The sequence below is a fragment of the Equus quagga genome, chromosome 11, assembly GCF_021613505.1.
Source record: "Equus quagga isolate Etosha38 chromosome 11, UCLA_HA_Equagga_1.0, whole genome shotgun sequence".
Lineage (NCBI taxonomy): Eukaryota > Metazoa > Chordata > Mammalia > Perissodactyla > Equidae > Equus > Equus quagga.
The window spans coordinates 26,156,003-26,181,415 of NC_060277.1; the positions used below are offsets into that span (position 1 = coordinate 26,156,003).

The 25,413-nt window shown below is 45.8% G+C and overlaps 1 protein-coding gene across 7 annotated transcripts in view; it reads right to left on the minus strand.

Annotated features, from left to right (window-relative positions):
* SOBP (sine oculis binding protein homolog) overlaps window positions 1-25,413 on the minus strand; it is a 156,340-nt gene that overhangs the window by 19,564 nt on the left and 111,363 nt on the right. For all 7 annotated transcript variants that reach the window (XR_006890794.1, XR_006890793.1, XM_046677256.1 and 4 more), the window contains one exon: window positions 91-2,043. Coding sequence is in view for 5 of the 7 variants with exons in the window: in XM_046677256.1 (XP_046533212.1) it covers window positions 94-2,043 (1,950 nt within the window). In the remaining 2 variants the exon portion in view is untranslated. The remainder of the gene's footprint in view (window positions 1-90; window positions 2,044-25,413) is intronic.

The window sequence follows — 25,413 nt, forward strand, 5'->3', positions numbered from 1 at the left end:
TCTCTCGCCTCTGCCTCCTAAGAAGTACGGAGAGGTGCACTGGCTCGTGCACTGGCTCGTGCGGAGGACAGCCGCGGCGTACATACAAACCTTTTACTTATTCTGATTTCTAATTCGGAGGCACCTCCTTTTGAGCGGAGGCTCCAGGTCCTCGGGCCCGGCGCTCAGCATGGGCGAGGAGATGATGCACGGCGCCATGGCAGTCTTCTCCGCCGGTTTTGGCACAGGCTGGATCACGCAGCCCGTCTTGGGCAGCATGCGCAGAGCATACGCGTGGTCCTCGTCCGCGGGGTTATTAAGGTTCGGGTCTGACTTGTCGCCCCCCGCCAGGGCCTCCTCCCCCATCAGCTTTTTGGCCGCCTCCCCGTCCAGGTGGCAGTTGGAAGCACAGTTGTTCTCCTTGACGGACTCCAGCTCGCTCACCGCGGGCTCCTCGGGCGACAGCAGCTTCTTGGGGGGCGCGGGCGGCGGCGGCGGCGGCGGCGGGGGCTGCTCGGGTGGCGGCTCCGCGCCCTTGGCGCCCTCGGCGGCGGCGCCGCGCGTGCCGTTCACGATGACGTTGCAGGCCGCGGCGGCCTCGGGGCCCGCGGGGGCGCCCGGGCCCGGGTCGCCGGCGGCGGGCGGGCTGCAGTGGCCGTCCCTGCAGCCGCCGCAGGTCCTGCGCTCCGCGGCGCCCGGCTCGCGCTCCGCCTTGACGTGCGCGTGCAGCGCGCGGTGGATCACGTTGTGCAGCCGGGCCCGGTGGCCCACGGTCAGGTCGATGACGCCGTCCTGCGGGCCCTGCAGCACGCCGGGGAAGCCGAGCTGGCCGCCCGCGCCCGGGGGGCTGCCGGCACGCCGCGTCAGGTCCACCACCTCGCTCCGGCCGTGCTCCGCGGGCGCGGGCGCCAGGCTCAGGGCCTGGCCCGAGCAGCCGGGCGGCGAGTCCGCGGACTTGGACGAGCCCTGCTTGGAGTCCCGGGGGGACAGGGAGTGTCCGCCTGGCTTACCTCCTGCCGCCGAGGAGTCGCCGGGGGCGCTCGGAATGAAGTTCTCCCCGTTGCTGGAAAATCCGTTGGGGGGCTTGGAATCATTGACGTGAGGGATGGGAATAGGGATGGGGATGGGCACGGGCAGGGGCACGATCACCGGGTATGGCACGAGCAAGGTGGGGGGCGGCACCAGCGGGGCGAGCGACGGCAGCCCGAAATTCATCATCTGGGGCACGGGCATCGGGCCATTTGGCATCATGCTCACGGGCGGGAAGGGGAGACTCGGCAAGGGCGCGCCCGGGGGCGGAGGGGGCAGCAGACCCGGGGGGTTCCCAGGCATGGTCGGGGTGCTCGGGGGGTGGATATGGGGCGAGAGCATGGGCCGGTGCATGGGACTGGAAGTGGGGCCCAGGTTTCTGGGGCCGCCCGGAGGGGGCCCGATGCCCGGGAGCATGGGGTTGGACAGAGGGCTGTTGGGGTTGGAGGCGTGGTGTGGCGGCCCGCGAATGAAGGGCGGGCGGATCTGCTGCATGATCTGTTGTTCCATGAAGATGGGCAGCGGCACCGGGCCGCGGTTGGTCATCACCATGGGAGGGCTGCGAGGCGGCACTCCGAGGGGAGGCCCGATGCTAGCAGGTGGCTGGACGGAGACAGGAGGGATGTTTGGAGTCTCGCTGATCGGCATGGACTTGGGCACTGGCGTGGGGATTTTAGCGACAGAGCAGTTGGCAGTGTCAGATGGAGAGACGGTGGTGGACGCCGATGGGCCAGGGCCCTGGCTTTGGCCAGCTGCAGCCACCGGGGAGGGGGCTTTCCTCCGAGCATCTGTTAGAGGAATATTCCAAGAGTCTGGAGTGAGCAGCTGCACCCCGGTGCCTTCTGCTTTATTTTCCATGGGAGGGTGTAATGTGCTGCACAGCCCAGCTGGAAGATTGGCCTGGGTCTCTTTGTAGAAAATGTCCATTTTGTATTGATTGAGACATTTTGCACTGCAGAACTGAAGCCTTCTTTCCCCGTCCCCAAAATCCAGGTATTCTTTTGTGTGTCTTATGTGTTTACACCAGTCACATACCTACAACACAGTAATAAAAAAGATAAATAAAAAGATAAGCAGTTTCCTCTGGTAGATGGCGTTTCAGGTTTCACATAAACGTTCTTTCAGACTTTATCACAATCTTTCAAACAGGCTGAAGTGTTTCCTTCGAAAAGGTAAAATTCTGAAAAGTTTGTAAAATAATTTTTCCTTGGAAACCAGAATTGCTTTATAAATATTAACTCTTCAGAATAGCAATTATCACCATCTCCTATTAAAAAAAAAAAGAAAGAAACAAAACTCTCTTGTCCCCTTTGAGCATGACTTTAAGGTGGATCTGACAAAAAGGAATATGTATACCTGCCCACACATTTTCACTTGTCAGAGAGGCTCGTTGTAAATGCAAATCTAAGTAGTTTTGGAGAGAAGGATTCTCCAGAAAGTTCAGTGGGTTTTGAAATATAGCCCCTTAAAATTCTCCTCATGCAAAGTCACTTTACACTATTGACTGTGTTCGATAATGCAGTTGGAAAGGGTGTGCTGTGTTAGCCAATAACACGAAGCGTGGAACATCATTATGTCTGCCTTCCAAGGGGAAACTTGGAATTAGTCATGAAGTCTGTGTGAGGTTTAGCTATTCCCAACCTGTGATGTTGCAGCAAGCTAGAATTATTTTTTGAGCTGTTTGCCCACTCTCTCTCAGTAGTCAGAATTTTTGGTGACATTTCTTGGCAGGCAGTCTTATTTAACAACTTTTCAAACACCAGAGAACGTTTTCCAAAAGTTGTTATGGCTTTTTCCCCCCTTCAGAGCTACTCCTGGCACAGGAAAGACATCGCCAAATTTATTTTAAAGTTGGGCTGCAGAACTAATTAAAGGCTGAGAGCTTTTCCCAATTGGAAATCATTAGACATCAAAGTTCAAAAAATAGTCATTCTCAGCTTCAGAACCCATTACTTTGGAGAAATTATTGTGATTTCATTAACACATTAATTTTGCAACACCATCAGCTCTCACAGATGGTGAAGACATGATCTACAATTCAAATATGACTCTTGTTTGCACAAATGTCTTTCCTTCATATGGCATTTTAAACAAGAATTAATATGAGTAATCTTGCCATAGCTATAAACAGATAAACAGATGTCAAAATTTTCAATAGTTTTTTCAGTGCCTTACTTTTTTGACTGAACATTACACACAGAATCTTTTTTTCTTTTCTTTTCTTTTTGCTTTTTTGGTCATTTCCTCAGCTTCAACCCATGCAGCAGCAGAGGAAGGATTCTGAAATGCAATGCAATGGTGAGTTTATTGACTTCGAGTCCGTCTTCAGTAAAGCACTGGTTCCAATATTGCTCTAAATGGAACCCTGTTTTTGTGGAGGAGGGTGTCTGTTGTTGGTGTGTGTTGTTTTTTAACTATGGTACACTGATAGCATTAAAAGATGATAAATTTTAATAACGATTGATCACATAAACAATGCAAAAACAACATATGCTGGGCATTTGATTCCTCATCTCATTTAACTCTCAGCTTTCCTTGACTGTAAACAGTGGTGGCATGCCGGTATGTGATTGTGGGTGCCCACACTCGTGGCAGATGTGGGTCTGGATGGGTAAATCCACTCTTTTCCTTCTCGCTGTTTTTTCAGTGATATTCGCAGGTAATATACTCGATGGTGTAAGGCTGAAGAACAAATACTTACTGGCACACATTAGTTTTTCCTTTGGTTTCATATCAAATTGCCCTTTCAAAATATTTGTTGTAAAAAAAATTTTTTTTCAATGCTAATATCCTCCTGTGTTTCACTACAGTGTTTCAGGTTTCTCCAGAATTAAGAGAATTTTTTTTAATCCTAGTTGAGATGTCCAGTTTACAGATAAGTACAGAATTGCCTCTGATGAGAAGAGACAAGCAGAATCCATCAGACCCTCAAAATTCTCATCTAGAAAAGGTTAAATAAACTAGTAGTGAAAGTTTGATGCATGTAAATTATTATTTTTAAAACCTGATCATTTTTACAGTTAATTTATAATGATGTGACATTTAAATTCCAATATGAAATAAAGCCACCTAATTCTGTTTCAATATTAGACATCCATAGAAAGACTAAAATGTAAATTTATAAGTTTGAAGTGAAGGATCAAATATAGCTTCTTTAATCATGAACTAGAAAACATTATCAATAAATTAAACTAATGAAAATAATATACCAAATTTTCTGGCATATTTCTTTTGGAAGTTATTTTTTAACCATAAGGGGAAAGAGTTTTCTGAAATCCTTAATTGGTTTTTAAATTGCCAGATTGAATTATTTGTCTCCAGAGGATTCCTCTGTTTCCTCAAGCTAAATAAATATTTTCAAGTGAAATCACAAAAAATAATCTAAATATAACTTAAATGTGCTCCCTTCGCTTCCTTCACTTTTAATAATTCATTGATGAATAAGGAATGCGCAGAGATCTATTCCAATTATCAAGTGAGAATTCCCCACCACATTTTATCTATTTCCACATAAAAAGGATTACAGACATCAAAGTTCAAAGCAAATTCTATTTCATCAAACTTTCCAGTTAAAGCAAAGGCTTAACGCTTAGCTACTTGGTTTTCTGCAACATCCCAGTGTTTAGGTAATAGTGTGACTGTTTATGACTATCTCATTTTGGGTAACGTGAGTGTGAATGTGTGTGTATCCTTGCCTTGTTACATCTCAATTCAGAACGCTGTTGTAAAAATCCAGAAAAGCAAGCTCTCTGATGAAGCAAAAAATTACTAGAGAAAAAAATGGTCACTTAAGAAATAATGAATCAAGTCTGTCTTACAGGACACATCATTTAAGATGAGGTCAATGAATTTATGGCACAAATGGCTATATCATGTGAGGCAATAAAATGCAGTCCATCATTCATTCTACATCTAACTAATGACACACTTCTAGTAATTAAAGATTTCATCATCAGAGCCTGAGCTGATTACTTAAGATGGGGTAGTTAGGTGAAAATACATACTGTAGATCTCTCTCTTTAATAAAATAACATTTGCATATCCATGAAATACACAGCATGTGTCTCATAAACTATGGTTTTCTGAATTGTGGTGTTATAGGGTATTCTCTTTTTCCACAGACGGCTTTAATTTTTTTTTTTTACTTTGTGAGGCTTTAGTTTTTCCTCATTATGCCAAGAAGTACCAAAATTCCTTCGGATATTTTAAAAGATAAAGATTAAGAAGTGCAGAGGCCAACTCACTGGGCTCTGGAACGATTTCCCCCTAATTCCACCCCGGCTTTGTTTCTGTTGGAATCTGGCCTCTTTGGTTCCAGTTCTCTCCCTAACAGGTCCCAGATTGGACAGAGCTGAGGCTGAAGCTGTTTAACGATGGCAATCTGGGGACCGAACAATCAGCTAATGCAATGCCATTGAGCGAGACAGCTGAAATGCTTCGCATCACAAATACATAATGTATCACCAGGAAGACAAAGAGATCACAAAGGAGATAAACAAATGCGTGTTCCATTCAACCCTCTCACAGCAGTCCTCAAAAAGATTAAATTTACCTTCCTGGGATGTGTCCAATTCTAAACAACAGAATGAACATTTCCTTTAGTCCATTTAGAGTATTTATATTTTGGTGGCTGACTGCCAGGGTAGTACTTATAAGCTCAGTGGCCTGATGGATTCACTCCTTTCCTGTGAAATAAATGTGTGGCAACCTACACCGTGGAACTGCTCAAAAGATACTGCCTCAGCAGAAATATCACTTGCTCTTGATATAAGAAAACCGAAAGGCAAGACTTCTGGTTCCTATAACTCTTTCCATCTTGTGTTTCCCCTGGAAAGAAAGGAGGCTATTCATCTTGGCGACGAAGCCTTTATTTTTATATAAATGTCCGAAGCCAAAGCCAAAGTATGCCATGAGGTTACTCACATGGGCACTAGATATACATTCTACTGGGCTTAAGAGAAGATTCAGGTGACTGGAAGTAGGGGGGACAGGGTTCCTAATTAACACATTAATCAATTGTTGGCTGTGGGAGTGAAGTTCATCCTTTAATGGAACCCTTCTGAGTGGTAATCTGGCATCAGGCAATATTTAATTAGGAAACCCTTTTGCTGAAACCTTTCTTATCTCGGCAAAGACACGTGCAGCAACGGAAGAGTAAAAGGATATTTTCAATCCCTTGAATGCCATCAACAATTTGAAAAACAAAACAATCTTCACATGCTCCTGACTTTCCACGAATATAGCATCCGGGTAACAGCTCAGAAGTTACAGCTCTTTAGGCAAAACTGTAGCTTGCCATAAGAGGCTGGATCTCTAAGCCTTGGCTTGTTAAATGTGGCATTGATCTTGCCAGCCATTGATCTTGAGTCCAGGCCCGCTCAAAAAAATCATGAGCTCACCCAAGAGTGAAGCAAAGGAGGATGAAGAGACATGGGCGGAGGTGATCAGTGCTTTGAAGGGTCTGGGGTCTCCTCTACCTGTGAACAGTCACCTCACAGCATGAGTTGAGGGCCTGAGGCTGACCCCATCTGAACACCTGCTTCCAGCCCAACCCTGGAGTCCCATGGTCCCAGCATCAGCTGTCCCTTGGCGTTTAGCCACTGCCTCCATCAGGGCCCTAGGTCAGTGGACCCGGGCAGCAAAGGATGCTATGGAAATCACATGTGGATTTGGAATCAGAAGATGTGGGTTTGAATCTGGGCTCCATTACTGACTAGCAGTGCAACCTTATGAAAATCAGCTTCAATTTCTTTATCTGTGAAATGAAGCTAAAAGTAGTAACAAGTAATGCTTGTGTGCCAGGCATATCACTAAGCTGGTTACACAGTGTAGTTTTTCAGGCTCTAGCCTGCCACCCTCATGGTTGCCGATGCCCCAGGAACATCCCACATGTTTCAGTTCATTTTAACTTAATGTGAGGATGTTTGTATGGCAGTGTGAGGAGAGAAAGGGAAATTTTCGTCCACAGTTTTCCTGTGAGCCTGTGTGTCTTGGAGATAGAATGGGGCATGTTTCTCTGCGGGCAAAATGCATGCTGCACATCACAGACACCAGCCCTCCACCCTGCTTCCTAGGAGACTCTGTCCCAGGGCTAAGAGAGGGGCTGTCCACAGTGACAAGGAACCAAGGAAAGTTGTGTGTGCGTCCCAGTTGCCCATCACCCTGAGAAGGCTCTATTCAACTCCTGCCGAGCCGTCTTCATTTTCCAAGGCCAATCATTCTCTATTTCGGGCAAAAGCTTGATAAAGCAGCATGGCTGCTTGGAAATGAGTATTAGAACCATTAAAATGAATAATTTCTCTTAGGCTCAACTGCTGTTTGAATAGTGGAAGCCATAAACTGTGCTATTCATGTTTTATTAAAAAACAGAGCTGATGAATGATCTGCTTGACTCATTACATGGCAGAAGAATCTTCCAAAGGAAGGGCCAGAAGCCACAGTATCAGACGCCTTTAAGACAGGATGACCCAACCCCCGTGGGGCAGAATGAGTGTGAGGGAAAGCACCCATGGAGGGGGGAGGGTGCACTAACACCTGATGGAGGGACCAAGCTCACCATTCCAAGTTTCCTTGCAAAGTTGGATTGGAGAGTGAAGGAAGGAAAAAGATGGCCTAGCCATAGATATGCAAAGCCATACGGAAATCAGGAGAGGATTTAGAACTAGTAAGGGCTATTTTTTTTTTTTTTTTGAAAAAGCAAATTCATGGTGAAATTTATTTTCAAAATAAACTTTCTGCAGGTTTAGATTCCAACATGATGATGTTTGCTACATAGTTCTTTATATTTAAGGGTCTTATTTGGCTTTTTGTTTTGCTTTATAGTTTGATCTCTATTCTCTCTCTCAATTTCTCTTCCTCTCTCCTCAAATAGGATTTGGAGCTCAAGGGGAGGCCAACAAGCATCTTTATAAGAATTGAAAATCTCATTAGAAAACTGCCCTGTAGGAACTTTATACCATGACTCAAATTCTACTTATCTTATAAATTTTAAGCTAGATTTCAGACCCAGGTCGTCAGGGCAGATCCTTCTCTTTCACATGTGCCATGAGCTCTGTAAGAGAGAGCAGAGATGGGCTTGGTTTTCAGGATCTCAATGAGCATTGACAAACGGCTCATTACTGACCCACGTCTCTGTTTCTACAGCCAAAGCAAGAGCTGGAATCCGGGCAGTGACCAAGATTCAGTGACCGAGGGGCCATCCTCATAGCCAAACACACGATGCAGAAGAAGGTGATTTTACCCTTTGGTATGACAGTTTAGGTTGCCTACAAGCATTAGCATATCATCACACACCTCTGCTTCGTTTAAGCTGGATAAATGCAACTTACATCTTCCTAACACAAGTCATCCAGATGGACACTGAAAAATTCAAACATCGGAAAATCTGGTCTACCTGGTGCCAAATGTCTGCCTCTCTGTTTTCCAACTATTGGCCCTGAGAAGACACAAAAATAGCCTAAGAGATCTCAAAGTCATGAAACTTAGCCCTGAAAGAACCTCAGAGAACATCTAGTCCACTCCTCCAGCCTCCAGCTCCTGCTGGGGCCAGGCGCTTAATCACTTCGAGCCCCAGGTGCTCAGCTGTAAAAATGAGATCGTCAATAGAAACAGCACCCCCCTGGGAAACAAGTGAGGAAGAACCAGCGAGTGATTGCAGATGCGGAAAATGTGCCACATAAAAGCAGAGAGCGGTGTCCTACCCCGTCTCCCACTGTCATGCCCTGTGACTCAATTTTCTCTCCTTTTTATCAACTCCAGATATTGTAACTATCACCTGCCCTGGAAAATCTGCCATCACATAATCCAATCTATTTGTTCATAAGCGAGCATGTGTTGAGGGCCCAGCATGTGTCAGGCACTGTACAAGGAACTGGGGTATAAGTAAGATGCGTCCCTGGCCCTCATACAGCTTCAAGTCTACTGCAGCAAACAGGGGGCCTGCACATTTTCGTTCTGTTTTTATTTAACCATCTTTGCTACAAACTGAAGCTTAAGAAAAAACAGCTTCTATCTGTAATGCTTTTATTCATTCAAAAGTAAGTGCTGAGCTGTGCTCAAAAAGGAAATGGACAGTGGAACAGCACAGGAAAGGTCCAGTACTTGCCCTCAAGGAGCTCAAAATCTGTCTATTAACAGTCACAATAGAAATTTGCACACACCTCCTCTCCCCAGAAATATTCTGCACTCCCTCCATCAACAGGTTTGTTCTAAAGGTTAAAATTCAACTGACAGTTTTTAACTAAAAAATAGTCAATATTTTACTCTCTCAATATCAGACTCCCCTTTGTCCTTCTAACCCAACACTCACTGTCTCCCCTTTTTTTCAAATGTATATCTGAATCTTTTTTTTTTTACCTTGGTTATTGGAACTCCTTGTTTTCAAAATACATATTTGAATCTCTTTTCAAATGTATCTTGGATCTCATTGATCATGACTCTTTCCGTTTTCTAAATGCATGCTCGAATATTTGAAGTTTTATTATTTGTGACTATAAGAGCCCTCTCTCTGCCTGAAAAAGTTTCAGGGAGGGACCCTGGGTTGTTCTTGAGTATAAAGGGAGACTCACCAAACTGATAGATTAAAAAAGTGAAGCGTGCTGGTTACCTGGCTTCTATCTGAGGTCATTCACTTCATTTCTTCCTTCATGCAGACTTTTTAGAAAATGGCAAAAATCATTATCTCAAAACACCTAGCTTTAGTTCCACAACACGGCTCATCATACATCAATGACAGGACTTTTTGGAAGGACTTCTGTTATTATCTGTGATATCTGAAGCAGCCTTTTGTTCCTAGGGATCTTATTTGAATCTGCCTCCCAGCCTCCTCAACCACCTGGGCTATGTCTTGGCATCTGTGATGAGCAGCACCACTGATATGCCATAGGACCAAGGCTGTGTGTGTACCGGTGGTCCAGGTCAAGGGCACTGCTGGGCAGAATTAATGGCCCCTCTGGCAATCCTGCACCTCAGCTCCCTCTCTGGCTGCTTCTTGAAGGCTCACAGCAACTCCTGGCGACCTCTCATTCACTTACCAACGACAGACTGATTGCTTGGAACGTGCCAGGCACTTGGCTAAGGGCTTTACTTGCAATGCCTCAGTCAATCATCTTTTAACAGTCTCTTGCACATTTCTCTGCTCCCTGAGTCATAGACTGAACCAGCTTCTATCTGTGGATGCTCAGGATTGTCCCACTTCAGTCCCTGGTGTCCATCTCTGCACAGTCCTCAAATCTCTCCAGGACACTCCATCAAAAGTTATGGCTTTTATTATAGTGCCTTCTGGAAGCCCCAATCTGATGTAATAATAATAGATTATACTAGTAACAACAGCTAGCATTATTTAAGCACTAGTAACTGTGTTGAGCATGTTACATGGATTGCCTCACACTCTCCACAAGTACCTTATCATATAGGTAACTGGGGTTTAGGTAGGTTAAAGAACTTGCCCAAGATGACCTATGCAGATAACAGATGGCAGATCCAGATTCTAACTTGCATCTGTCTGGCTTCAAAGCCCATACTGCCCCACTATCTCAAAGACTTTTTGCATTTTCCTTTAAAACTATAGGATTAATATGTTGGCTAATATTTGATAATAACTTTGTTCTGAAATTCCAGAATCACAGACATTTAGACCTGGAAGGAACTTCACAGGTCAAACCAATCTATCTCCCCTGGGAACCTTGGGCTTCCTTCAACACATAGGTGGTCTTCCAGGTGGCACTCATACTTCCTGTGACAGGGAGAACCAACCAGATCCATCCACACAGCCGAAGAGTGATTCCCACAGAGTGAAATTCCTCCTTTGCGTGGACTTTTCGACGGCCTTCGAAGGAGGGTTGCAAGATAATTGCAGAGCCCTGCGCAGCCTGTTTTGAGGCAAGCTGTTCTGTTGCCAGACAGCTGTGATTCTTAGAAAGTTGAACCACTCCACGTCCCTGTCATTTCCACCCACGGGAAGTAGTTCTGTTCATCAGGATCTCCCAGCACAGGTCAACAACTCTTCCAAAATTCAGCCTTTCAAATACTTAAAAAGAGCCATCATATTTCCCCCAGATTGTCATTTTTAAACCTCCCCAGTTCCTGTGCCCATTCCCCAGGGGACGAGTTCCCAGAGCCCTCCTATCCTGTCTGTCCTCCTGTGCCTCTTACCCAGGCATATACTTCACCTGGGTAAGGCCCCTCCTAAAGGGTGGAGCCCAGAATGGAATGCAGCAGCCTGACCAGCACAGAATCCAGGGAACTCTCCCCTCCCTCATGTAGAACTATACCTCCACTAATGCCGCCCAAGAATGCATGTGCTTTTTAAGCAGTTATAGCCCGCTGTGAAGTCTTTACTTTCTAAAAACAAACATTTATTGAGTATCTGTTATGTACCAGGCTTGAAGCTTTCCCTTAAGTTATCTCCTTTAATTCTGACCACAAACTTGTAAAGGAGCTATTGTTTTTCCTATTTTACTTAAAAATGGGAAAACAAAGTTTCAAAGAGATGATGCATTTCCCTAGGCTCTCACAGCCTACAAACAGTGGAGCTAGGATCCAGATCCAGACCTTCCAACACATCCTCTTTCCACCCCACCACGCTGCTTGCTTCATGCTGAGTTTCTGGTCAACCAAAACCTTTTTCCCCTAAGTGCTTATCAACCATTCGTTTAATGATATAGTCAAGGACTTTTGAGGGTAAGCCGTCAAGCCTACTGGTCTAGTTTCAGAAATCAGAAACTCTTTCCCGGTTTTGAAAATGTGGTCAACATTTGTCCATTTCTGTTGTTTTGAAACCTCTCTCATTCATCATGATAGAACAGATTACCCAAAATTAGATATGAAATTATCTACAAACTTCCTCATAGTGGCTGGGCGATCTAAATTTGGTTAGCGTAGCAGGTGCTCTCTGCCTGTTTCTTTGCCCCTAACTTGGGATTCACAGCATTCTTTATGGTATCTGCCCTACCCATTCTGGTATGAGAACATTCTCTTTATGGAGAAAGTTGAGAGAAATCAAATAAAAGTTGCCCAGCCTTGCCTTCTCACTCTCTTTTGTTAAATATTACACCATTTGCTCTAAACACTGACCTGTCCAGTTTTACTTCTTGCTCCTTCCAGGAGCACAGCCTTAATAGCTCCTTTTACTAACCTGGGCAGTTCCCCAAGGGTCCAGCCTCTCATGCACCCCAGCCTTCCTGACACAATACTCCTTCTCAGAATTTCCTACCTGCCTTGTTGCCCCCCTCGCCCCAACTACACTGAGCATCCGATTGTGGGACTAAACCCACCTTTCCTTGGAAATTTTTTAAAAATCTGCTTTTCTAAATTGTAGGAATGTAGCTGATCATATCCAGCATTGTCTCCCTCTGACATTGCACATTCCAAGGTGGTTGGGTCTCTTCCCTACTCTATCCACATACCAAGCAGCTTTCCCCCATGTTAATCAAAGTGGTGGTCAAAGTAGGGTTCTCCTCATTGCCCCTTTACCTTCTCAGAGCTATCTGCAAGGCATGGAAAGAATGATCAATTGCTCTGTTTTATGAGAATGAAATTCTTAGCAGATATCTAGGTAAATTGCCCCATATCTTGCTTCTTTGCTAATTAATCTATTTTTAATGTCTGCTTCAGATTTTGTACTCAATACTCCCAAATAATTCCTTTGATGTTTCCTTTCATTTTCCTAAAATTCCCATCTTGCATTTCCCCCCAAGTGCATGGACTGCCATATAAAGATTTATTTTCCAGATTTACCCACCTATTAGATATGTTGGTGGGGTATGTTGTTTTATATTTTAGTTCTACATGTTAGCTCTAGTCTAGGCATAAACCTCCTTCCAAGGCTCAGTGGCATCTCTGAGATTGTTTTTATCTTTCTGCGCCCACAATCCTGGATAACCCCGTCCTTCCCACTCTCTGCGTTGGTAGACAGATGTCAGAATCCATTTGTTTATTCCTCTGCATGACTTCGCTCTGGAGAAGGAGTGGCCCCTTCTTAACTATCCCATCTTTTCCTGTGTCAGACATGCTGCCTTCATTGTGTCTAGCTTCACAGGTTTAAAATAGAGCCAACTGGTTTACCCACACTCTCCTCTTATTTACTCATTATTCTCCTATTAAGTCTCACTTATAAAAAACAAAGACAAAATCCTCTACCATGAATTTTCCTATGATGTGTCCTTCAAAGTAAAAAGCACACCACAAAAATAAAACCCAGAAACCCAAGTCAACGAAACGCTTGACCCCCAAATTCGCCACTGTTTCCAAAGGCTTGTGGAGTGTTTGACAGTAATGTAATTGCAATAATGAGGAGGTTTGCAGGCCAGGTTGTGGTCCTAAGCTCACTATGGATGTTTTAGCCCTAGGCTCAGCTTCAGGCCAGCACCAGTCGCCGGGCCCAGAGACACCAGTGGAATCCCTTATGCTCAGTCACACACAAATGTGACATTTATGGCATCTGGTGCACAATGCTGCAAATTCAAAAGGCCCAGAGTGCTGGGCTCACAAACTTGGGCAAAAGAAATAACTTAGGTTGCTTATTATCTTTTCTTCTTAGTTAATTAAGACCTGTGTGAGAGCACCAGCTTAGTGACAGGTCTTAGGTATCTGGGAGGGATATGCTGGACTGCTTCTGATGTTGGATCTACATGTTGGTTCCTTTGTCTCTGAAAAGCTTCCTGGATGTTTGTGGACTGTTGGTTTGCCTAGTTCTCTTCCATCTTTGTCCCATGAACATAGCCATCCTGCTGTACTAACTACCCAGTTGAAAGCCAACACTCCACTAATGCTAGATTCTGCCCAGAGCATCCCTCTTACAACTGCATCCTCATAAGCAAATCCTGGGTCAGCCCCACCCAATCTCTCCATCCAGGATGAACGTCTAAAGGGCCAAATGTGTGAAGAGAGACAGCCTGGGACAAAGAGATGTTTTCATACATATTTAAACACACCTGTTATTTATATAACTCCTTTCTCCCAGTGAATTCAAGTGGCTCAATAGACACTATCACAGTATCACTCACCAGAAGTCTGTAAAGAGATAAGCAGCCAGATAACATACTTATTTTAGAGATAAGCAAATTGAAACTAGCAGCAATTATACATCAGTTGTCAGTATTTGGGTCAAAGCCCCCATCTCATCATCCCTGTATAACCAACTATAGTCACTCGTCGCTTAACAAGGGGGATACATTCTGAGAAATGCGTCGTTAGGCAATTTCGTCATTGTGCGAACATCATAGAGCGTACTCACACAAACTTAGATGGTATGGCCTATGACACGCCTAGACTCTATAGTACTAATCTAATGGGACCACTGTCCTATATGCAGTCTGTCACTGCCTGAAACGTTGATATGCAATGCATGACTGCAGATCATTCTTTGGTCTATGAAGAAAGAAACAAAATGAAGAAGAATACTTCCATTTGACCTGTCATACAACTGGAGTCTTGGCTCCCGGGTAAAAAGAGAAAGGAGTATGACAGAGCTGCCTAATCCAAACAGCCTGCACAATGGGCCTCAGATCTGGTAAGACACACAAAAAAGGCATATCTGGGGGAGAATCTAAATATGTGAGGCTAGGCATCTCTCCTAGGGCTTAGTATCTATGAGTGAAGTAAAAGGCATTACTGGCTATATTCTGCTGCATCACGGCATGCCCTGGGTACAGACTGGCATGTAGAGAAGTGGAGAAGAAGAGGAAAAGGAAGAAAGAGGAGGAGGGAAAGAACTGTGTACTAACTACCTTTGTATCAGAACAGAACCCATTAGACACTGAGTGCCTGCTATGGCCACAGCCCTGCTGTTCTCTGGCCACAGCTGACTGGGCCCAAAGACATCTCAAGAACTTGGTGTGGCTCTGCCAAACAGGAACAGAGTAATTCAACAAACCAATCAGAGTTTCTTCTTTGGGAAGATGGGAATCAAGATAACTCCAAGAGACTAAGTAGCGATGGGGATAGCGGTTGTGGGAATAACGCCAGGGGACCACAGAGGATAGGCAGTAAGCAGAAGCCATGGGGCAGCACAGGTCATGAGGCAGAGTCGGGAGAAGGGGCTGGAAGTGGCAGGAATGGAAGTTAAGCGGCAGGGAGTTGCAAGTCCTCAGAAGCCATGTGCTAAAACAGGAAGGAACAATGCCTGCTCCTGGGGGGCAGTAAGACAGTCCAGTTGCCCAGTTATTAGCACTGTGGGACCATCTTTGATGCCAGAACAATCACCCAGGCTCCATGAGGACGGGCAGTGGCTATTCCCATCTTACTTATTTCCTTGGGCTTCTTTATAGCAAGCCTCCATAACTTCAGGAAGACCAAGAATCTAACCCAGCTTTATTAAATTAAAATTAAATCTCTCTGATTTAATCCTTACTCTCTAATCAGTATTAATCTCTATTAAAAGATGAGGGAAATCTAGGAAGGGGCAGTGACTTCAAAGTCCTTGCGTGATCCCACAATAATTCCTCCTGTTGTTAAGAAGTGCCTTGTGGCACATTACCACCATGTACCCTGCTATGGGTGTGGGGTGCCCAGGGCAGCTTCAGCCCAGGGCAGGAGGAAGCTGACACCAGGACGTGCCTCTTTACACCAGCACTATTTCCAAGGGTTACCACAGAAAGGAAACGTGACTGCCACATCAGGTGCTTGCCCAGTCCCAAACCCACTGCAACTGCCCCCTTGTCACAGACCACTCCGACCCCAACTCTCTATTGCCTACAGTATATTCATCCCTTCCTGCCCCTGAACAAGGGTTCCACGTTCAAATAAGTTTGGGAAACGTTGCATACCCTGTGCCCCTCTTAAGATTCTCAATGCACATTGCCATATTTAAGCTTCTGAGAAGTTCTGCAGAAAAGAAACATGTTTAACTTCATTAATCCAGAGTTTCCTCAATTTTCCAAAAATAGAATTCTTTTTTTCTAGTAGGATCCTGTAGAAAAACACTTGGGAAAATGCTGCTTTAATGATTTGGATGCATATAAGAGAGAGCCAAGAAACCTAGGCCTTACCATTATTCCTTTGACTAAAGCTTTCCTCTGTGGTCTCAAGGAACTTTTACACCTGGCCTGCTGTCTCACACGTGGTAGGGGTTTCATATGCAACTGTTGGTTGTTCATGGAATTGTAGGAGAAGGCCAAGGTGATTCCCAGCCTGTGCCCCTCTGCACATCAGCAGGCTCTGTCCTGCCGGAAATCAAGGTTATTCGTCCCCTTGTAGCACTTTTCTCAGCTCTGCGGCTCCCCCCTCACCACCCACCAGCTTCCTGTGCTCGCCCAGGCCTAGACCTGATTACATTTCACCCTGTGGTTTCAGCTTCTGCAGTCACTACAAACTCAATTTCTGTCCTCTCAGCTCCAGTTACCCCACACAGTGCGCGGGGCCGACAGGATGTCGTGAATGCCACTACCTAGAGCGTGACCTTCCAAAACCTGAAGCTCCACCTGAAAGCATTTGAGGTCACACCACTGCATTTTCTGCATTACAGATGAATCCATGAGCATCTTCTGAAGGACGAGCAGCCAAAATGGAGGGAGCAAACTCTCACAGCACAACAAGAACAACAAATGGTCTATCTGTATTTTCATATTCATATACAAAGGACCGTCCTTATCTGCCTGCTGAATAAAAACATAAAATCAAGAAATACTACCTCAACCAGCCTTGCTGGCACACTGATTTTGAAATAAATTTGAAATAAACCCTCATAGTTATCTCTTCCCTTGGCCATCCTCTGCCACAGGTCTTTGGGTGAGTTCTCCCTTATCAACAGCGAGTGACACACGTGTCCTAAAGGGCCAGAACAACTATGGTCTCAAAAGACAAATGGGTGACTAACTGTTCCTGGACTAAGTATATACTTCTAATCGGACACCTGCATCCTGTAACACACACTCCATGGCCTGATAAATCCAACGGTGGCATGGATGCCTTGATTTCTAATAGGTAACCTCACTCTCCCAGGTCCCAGTTGGAAGTAACTCAAATTCTTTTCTAAGTCCTGTTAACACTGTACAGTCATTTTATCCATCCATTTAACTAAAAAGGGTTGCAATGATAATCTAATAAAGCACAACACTACCTACACTGCCATATCTATGTTGCTACAGAGTTTAAGCCAACCTGGGCATGGCCCTGTGATAGTCAAAATGAGCCGTGGAGTGAGCAGGCTCACTGGCTAATTGAGCTTCCTGCTGATCACCACTGAGACGAGAGACACGAGTAGGGATTGGAATTCCATTATGAGTTTTTAATAATTAAACATTACATGTTCGGAACCTCATTCTTCTGTATTACTTTTTAAATATTAATCTATTTACATCAGCTAGACCTCCTGCAGCTTGACACGCAGCAAATGGGAGTCATGCTGAGATAGACAACTGTGTTCCGAGCTTACAACACCTTTGTTCTTCAGTAACAGTAAATGTGACACTAACCCTCTGTTCAACTCAATCCTATACCGTAATTACCCCACCTTTTAGAAGGCGGCTTGCTCCGTTTTTCAGCACACTCACATGCTGAAACGTGATGAGTCATGACACTGACTTTTAAAATTATCAAAGAATCCAGATTAATCTTCTTTTGAGAGTTTTTAATGCCCCTTATAATGAGATCTCAATGAGATCTCTGGGTGGGGGGCACCCTGCCCTCTTCAGAACCGGGATTAGGAAATGGATGTGGAAGGCACGTGAGGGTTTCCTTGGATATTATCCCACACTGTAATGAGACTCCAGCATAAAAATTCAAAACCCGGAGCTCACATAAAATGCTCATAAAGAGCTAATTCTGCTTTACACTGCGCCCTCATGCCCAGAGGACTTGTCCCAGGGGCCCGACAGCCACTCTCCTTCAGGGTGAATGTTGCTGCTTTCACTCGTGTCCTTCCCTCCTCCCATTTCATCTTCCCTGTCAGGAACCCTGGGTGCCCCTCTCTCTGCTGCTGGGGTCTCAGACTCAGGTTTTGCTGCCTGTCCATCCTCTCCCAGCTCAAACACAGAACATCCCAAGAACAGAGACAAGCCCTTCCCAAACGCCTGAGTGAACTGGTGCTGCCCAAGAGGACAGCCTGGGGTAGGACTTCAATGGAATCCGGAATTCTAAGCCATCAATCAATGATTGATCTATACAATCAAGGGCTGTCTAAATCCAACGATGGGGAGAACCGACGGCAGCAAGTGTCCACTGCTCCAGAGATCGCTGACCCCTCTGCTTCTGCAGTCAACGTAATCATCAGACCCACGTCTGCACTCGGCCCCTCACAGAGCGCACCACAGAACAGTCCAATTTGGTTTCAATTTAAGAGTTTTATTCCCTTTTAAGACAAAGCTGGCAGCGCAGACCAGTCATGGTCTGTTTTAAAGAGTAAAATACCATTTTACTTGATAAAGATGTAGGATTCAAAGTGGGAAATTACATGGGAGCTACCCTTGTAATGGAAAAAGAGACCCCCCAGCTGCCCACCTCTGTGACCGCTGAGGAAGCCAGAAGTAGTGACATTCCCAAGAGATTAAACATAAAAATTTTTAGCAAATGTCAGTCTATCTTTCTATTGTTTTTGTTTTACCTGTCAGTACTATTGAATGGCTAATGCTAACGACCTCAATGCAAACGTCTCCAGTCTCAGAAGGGAGCCTGGGTCCCATGAACCCTCCAGGCAATGTATGGGTGCCCAGCATGCCTGGTCCAGGAAGGCCACAAGTCCTACAACAGTGGCTGATGGTCACCAGAAGCTGGGGCCATCTTGGAAGAGCCATCCATACTAGACTTTGGAAAGGAAAGTAGATTCCTAGCGTTTATGGGAAACGCTCCAGAAGAAAAGAAAAGCTCCAGGCTTTTATTCAGGGCTCTGCAATGGCTGAGGCCTCCAACTTCCTCAGCAGCAGAGTTCAATCCTCCCGGTAGCAGCCATCTCCTTCTAACTCAGAATTCCAAGATCCTTTCCCACCAATCACAGGAATGGATAACCTTCGCTTCCTCTTCCCGCCCTCCAGAGGCAGGACTAAGTAGCAGGCAGAGGAGTCAGGTGTCTACCCGACCCCAGAGCCTCTCCAGAACTGTCCCCTGATTCTCACATTCAGATTTTTCGTTTGGGAACACACCATCCTTTGAATAATCCCCGGTTTTAAGAAAAACAAGCACTTGTTACAGAAGTGATTCAGAAGGGGATCGCCCACTGAGCTGTTCATGTTTATGATCCAAACCAGAGGAAAACGGAGCTAAGCATTCTGTTTGCCTGATCCCCAGAGGCTGTGGTTTCCTCAAGATTATCTCAGTCTCGGTCCCCCTGATTTCAAGTAACTTGGAAAACACAGAACAGCATTCTCTAGAAATTATTTAAAAATTTAATAAATCTATTGCTTAGAAGTGCCTCACGAATATTCAGTCTGAATCTTTCTTTGCTTAATTTCATTCCCTTACTCCTCCCTAATTATGTCCCCCAAGCTAAATAGATTCCTTCCTTCCTTGGTGTTTACATCCTCCAGATGTCTGAAGACCATGATCATGTCAACCATCCAAATCCTCAGACCTCACTACTGTGATCCGAGAGCAATAGAAAGGATGATAACACAAACAGGCCCTGTGTGCGCTGGGCCTTTCCTGCTTTGTGAACCCCCAAGATCCATACCCAAGGAGTGGCTCCACTTCGAGTTTTCTAATTATTAGCATAAAAGGGAAATGCCAATAGGTCAGAGCAGTACACAGTGATCAAAAGACACTCAAATTGATGCTCCCACTGAATTTGTAAACAGAAGTAGACAAAATCCCCAAAGAGCAATTAACTCTAAATGGTTCAGAAATTTCCATCAATGACACAGAGTGGTTTTTTTTTTTTAATGGAGGGACATACTTTAAACAGTGAAAATGATCGATCCATATCAGATTCCCTTTTGATACTGGTCTTGCCTTCAGCATATAACAATTCAGCAACTTTTGGAAGCTCGGGGTCATAACGCCTTGGAGTTGGACTAGCAGCAGGGAGTCATTTCATCCTACCTTCTAGTCAGAGCTGGGAGCCCTGTTACAATATGCCTGGCTGGTCAGCCGACGCAACTGTGATGCTTCTGCCAAGATGCCAATGGGGAACTCACTATTTCACAAGGGTGCCCATCCTACTGTTGTTAGCAAACTCCTTCTGATACTGAGAAGAGATCAGCCTTCCTGCAAAACCCTACCCACAGGCCTGGCCCTCGCTCTCAGAGCCACTCAGCACGGCCACATCCTCTCCCACATGGCCACCCTTCAGACACCTGGCAACACGGGATGTGTCCCCTTGACCTTTTCGTCCCGAGAGGAACATCCTCAGTTGCTTCCACTGTCCGTAAGGCATCAGGACTTTCAGACCATCACAGTCCAGGCTGCTTCCATCTCACACCATTTCATTCTCAATATGCGACACCCAAGACGAAATGCAATGCCCTTCTGAAACTGCCCTCCAGGGACGGCTAGAGCTGAGCTTGCAGGAGACAACGTGGTGTGATTTTGCAGTTGCTGCAGGGCCTCCCTCTCCTATTCCTCAGGTATGACATTCTATCTTTGAAGATTTATTTCTTTAGGTTAAAACATTACATATCCAGGAGTCCTCTGTTAAAAATTCAAATATCCCCAAAGGAGGTAATATTTTCAGCCAAAAGCAGCCAGTATGAATCGATTTATTTGGCAACTTTGGACTGAGACCTGGATTCTAATCCTGGCTTTGTCATTTATTAGCTGTGCAACCACAAGCATATTATTGAACCTCTCTGAATAGGAAAGAGTTAGTTAAGAAGAAGGTAGTGGGGCCTGTAAATTCTTAAGACAACAATCATCAAACATTCGCCAAGCATCTGTGAGCCTACAGCAAACACATTTTTCCTTCTTTCTTTTCTTTTTACCTACTACCTTAACAATTCTCAGAAAAATGACCTGATTTCCATAGATAAGAGCAGGGTAGTCCTTGTTACAGCTAATATCGAAGCAGTCACAGAGTGACATAAAGCCTCTCAATGAGACTCCAACGAACACGTCAAATGGTTATGTGTTTTTAATAAATATTTTTCTGCCATCCCTTTAAAATATTTTGATGCACCACCCTTGAAACAAGGTCAAAGAGAACCGCTAATCTGGACAAGTATTTTTGTCTTGGGCCCAGGCTTAGGAGGACCATTGAGAAACTCTAAATATTGATTCTCTGCAGCAAAAATGAAAGGTTAGTGGCCACAGCCCTGACCCCTGGCTGAGATGGAGGAAGTTGCAGTAAAGCACACATCCGCCACTGAGCGTTCTGAGTTCCAGCACAGAGACAGCTCTGGGCCTCTGGACCATGGCTTTGCCAACTTGAGTGTACACCAGAGTCCCCTGGAGGACTTGTTAAAACATGGACTCCTGATATTTGTACACCAATGTTCATAGCAGCATTATGCACAACAAAGGGTGGAAACAGCCCAATAGCCTGTGTCCCTCAACAGATGAATGGACAAACAAAATATTGTGTGTACATACAATGGAATATTATGCGGCCATAAAAAGGAATGAGGTTCCGATACATGCTACAACCTTGAAAACATGCTAAGTGAAAGAAGCCAGACACAAACATCACATATTGTATGATTCCACTTGTACAAAATGTCTAGAACAGGCATATTCATAGTGAGAGAAAGCAGATTAGAGGTTATCAGGGGCTGGGGGTAGTGAGGAGAGGGGAGTGAAGAGTTATTGCTTAATGGTTATAGAGTTTCTGTTTGGGTGATGAAAAGGTTTTGGAAGCAGATAGTGGCGATGGTTGCACAATTTTGTGAATGCCACTAAATTATACACTTAAGTGGTTAAAATGGCAAATGTTTTATTATATATATTTTACAATATAAAAAAGTGCTTTTGAACCCACAGATTCTGGGGCTCCATCTTCAGAGTTTATGATTCAGTACGTCTCGGATGGAGCCCGAGAACCTGCGTCTCTAATAAGTTTCCATCATTGGTGCTGATGCTGCTGATCTGGGGACCACATTTTGAAACCATTGCTCTAAGCCCACAGAGAGGCTGAGCAAACCCTTCAGCCTCTCTTCTCATCTTGCTCTGCTTTGGTGATTGTCTAGAAGAGCTCAAACTTCTGTGCATTCTAGCAATGTCAACACACGCTGGAAACACATAACAAAAACAGCTGCATTCTGGCCAGCTTGAGGTATCGGTCCTGCCCTGTGGTTTTCTTCCTCTTTTTTTTCTCACTCAGTTTTGAGCTGCCATAGACCGTAGGAATGCCAATAATTACACCCACTTCAGCAGGGCAGAAACAGGTGCAAATCAGAATTGGGGGTGAGTGAATGAAGTCACCCTCCAGGCCTCATCCTCAGAAATCTAGCCCCCCCAAATCCAAATTCACCACATTAGCAGTGAATTATTTTCTTTCTTTCTTTTTTTGAGGAAGATTAGCCCTGAGCTAACATCCGTGCCCATCTTCCTCTACTTTATATGTGGGACACCTACGACAGCATGGCTTGCCAAGCGGTGCCATGTCCGCACCCAGGATCGGAACTGGCGAACCCCGGGCAGCTGAAGCGGAATGTGTGCACTTAACCGCTGCGCCACCGGGCCGGCCCCAAATTATTTTCTAATAACACTTAGAAAAGTGCTTGCTGCTTAAAGTTTCAAAAGAACTTGTGTGCCAGGGTTCCTGATATTGATCTGGGCAAGATATTCATACGGGGCATAGAGGACGTAATGCATATGTCTCATTTGGGGTCTGGTAAACTGCTGAAGAGCTCGTGTTTCTGCGATTCTCTTTTTTGACATTCTTGGGTTCACCTCAAGTTCACTGGTTTTCCCGATGGTATTACTTAACTTCTTCAAATTTAATATATTTTTATTCCTGCTCATTTGAGTGTTGTATTTCCACACATGCATGCTTAATTAAACAAAGTGCTCTGGACATTTTCCCTACAGAGGTAACACTGCGCCGCTTCTTCACCCGGAAAGAACAGCATCCTCGTCACCACTGTGGAGGAGCCTGCCATCAATGGCTGACACGCAAATATCCATGGCAACACAGGTGAACCCAATGCCTGGCCAGGCTGGACGTCACATGGAGCGGGTCCTCCCACGGGGCTGAGGGGAGGTGACAGCTTTTACTCAGCCAGCAGATAGAGTGTTGGTTCTTTTCTATTTGCAGGGCTGTCATGTTTAAATACGAAAATGCTGCTTATAGCCAAATGTTAGTGACAGCAGCCTGTGGCGCCTATCACGGTTTGCACTCTTACTCCTGCTAAAAATAGGCTTGCTTTCTCTGGATTCCTTCAAATTCCACATCTGCAGGAAGTTTTTGTTGCTGTTGCTGGCCCTTTTCTTTCTTTCCCAAAGATTATGGTTCTTTGGCTCCTCCAGGGCCCCCTCCTTTCTCCCCTCCCCTGGGGAACGCCACTCAGAATGATAACAGACACCCTCGGCTCAGACAGTCCCACAAAGCCCTCACATGGGTTCTCAGTTCTTATCTTAAACCTCTGCCTTTGAACTCTTTGGGGAAGAGGGAACTGGGGCAGCTACAAGGGGCAGAATCATTTGACCTTCAGGAGGAAAAGATGGAGCGAGGTGGGATTGGCTGGGCAGGTTGAGAAGCCAAACTGAAGGGCAAGGCTTCTGTGTTTGGGACCCACTCAGCAGCCACACCTGCACCAGCCAAGCCAACAGCCTGCTCCCACCGCGTGCTGCGATAATTTTGTTTTTGAGGTATTAAATTCACACCCAGCAAATGGTAACTACGGTAATGATGCATTTTGAGCAAATGTTCAACTCCTCTCAAGGCGAGTGTTCAATTACCTTTATTATTCTCTCTCTCCCTCTCTCCTGCCCATCGGGTGTGCATGTGTGTGCCTGTGTGTATGAGAGAGGTAGAGAAAGAAAGATATGCTATGCGGAGGAGGGGGGATGGAGCAGATGGCAAAGTTGCTCTGGGTGTTTTCAGAACCAGCCAGATCTTTTTGGAACAGGACCTCAGCACCTTCAGATGCTCCAGGTGCTTCACAACACATTAGAATCACATGGGGAGATTCTTCTCTGGCCGCCACTCTCAGGGATTCTGATTCAGCTGGTCTGCAGTGGGTGGCGCCCCCCTGAGGGCTTGTGTGGCGGCCACATGGCCCCTGCCAGGACCTCCTGAGCAAAGGTCACACACTGGCTCATGGATCCGTAGGCTGCTTAGACGTGCTGTGTCTTTCTTCCCCAGACCACCCTTCCTGACTCCCTGCGGCCTCTGTGGACCAGTCACTTCTGATACGCCCCCCTCTTAAGAAGCTAGCGAGGATTCTGGCTGTGAAACATCTTATAGGAGACAGTCCAGAGAGTTACTACGGCTCCTTCTCCCCCAGAAAGGAAGATGGGCCAGCTCTGCAGTCCTGGCCCTGCTGTCTCGCTCTGGGGGACCCCAGGCAGCTCCAGACCAAATGAGCCCCGTGGGAAGGAAGAATCCGCCTCATTCTGCTCCCAGCTCTTCCCAAGGGCCTGGACTTGCTGGGTGCCTGACAGAGGCCGCAGTGTTGAGTGCTTTCTCAGAGTTCTCCCAGGGCTCACAACATAGGTGGCCTCCAACCGGGAGAGCAGATGTGACGACTAAGAAGAGGTGCCTGTGAGTGAATTCCTATCAAGTGAGCCCTCTGTGAGCCCCAACTTGGCTTATGGAAATTGGGAGATTTGTGTTTATGGTAGGAGGATCCTCAGAGAACCAGAAGCCCTTGGTCAAAGCGCGCCAGATAATCAAGACCTGAGGACACGCAGGTAGCATTTTAAGCTCATGAGCCCATTGCCCAGTCCTAACTTAGTGCTTCCCTCCCAGTTTAGTCTTCCCCAGGGATAGTGATGATCTGGGGGGGGGGGGGGGTGCAGGGGTCCCCAGAACTTCTGTCCTCCTTCCACCTGGGATTCCTAATGCCTAATGGAGCCAGTAGGCAAGAGCAGCCGGCTCACTGGGGCTGCTAACACCACGTGCTACTCCAGCCTGAAAACTCCTCAGGATCAAGCAGAGAGGTCCTGGGGGATGGATCAGCTACCAAGGGGTTAAATGCAAACTCTGCACTACAAGGGGATTTACGACAAAGAATCTCAGCATTGTGCTCCGCAGTGGCTCTGTAACCTCTCTCTACCACCCATAGACACCAACGCACTCTTGGGATTTGCTCAGGAATAGGATGTGTAGCCTAACAGGCTACACCTTGGGGCTTTTCCTGTCTATAAGAGCAATTACTACACAATGTAGTTTCCTTCAACAGCCTATGCACACCTCTCTAGAGTGGCGATCTTCAAGATGAGGTGGGGTCCCCCAGAGGGTGCAGAAATGATCCACTGAAGTAAGGGAAGAAAATAGCAGAACGTCTAATGTTTTTTCCCGGCGGGGTGTGTAATCAGAAACCTGCTGAGACCACGGGGCTAGGTGGCATAGTCTGGCCTCACTTTTCATGAAACACTGAA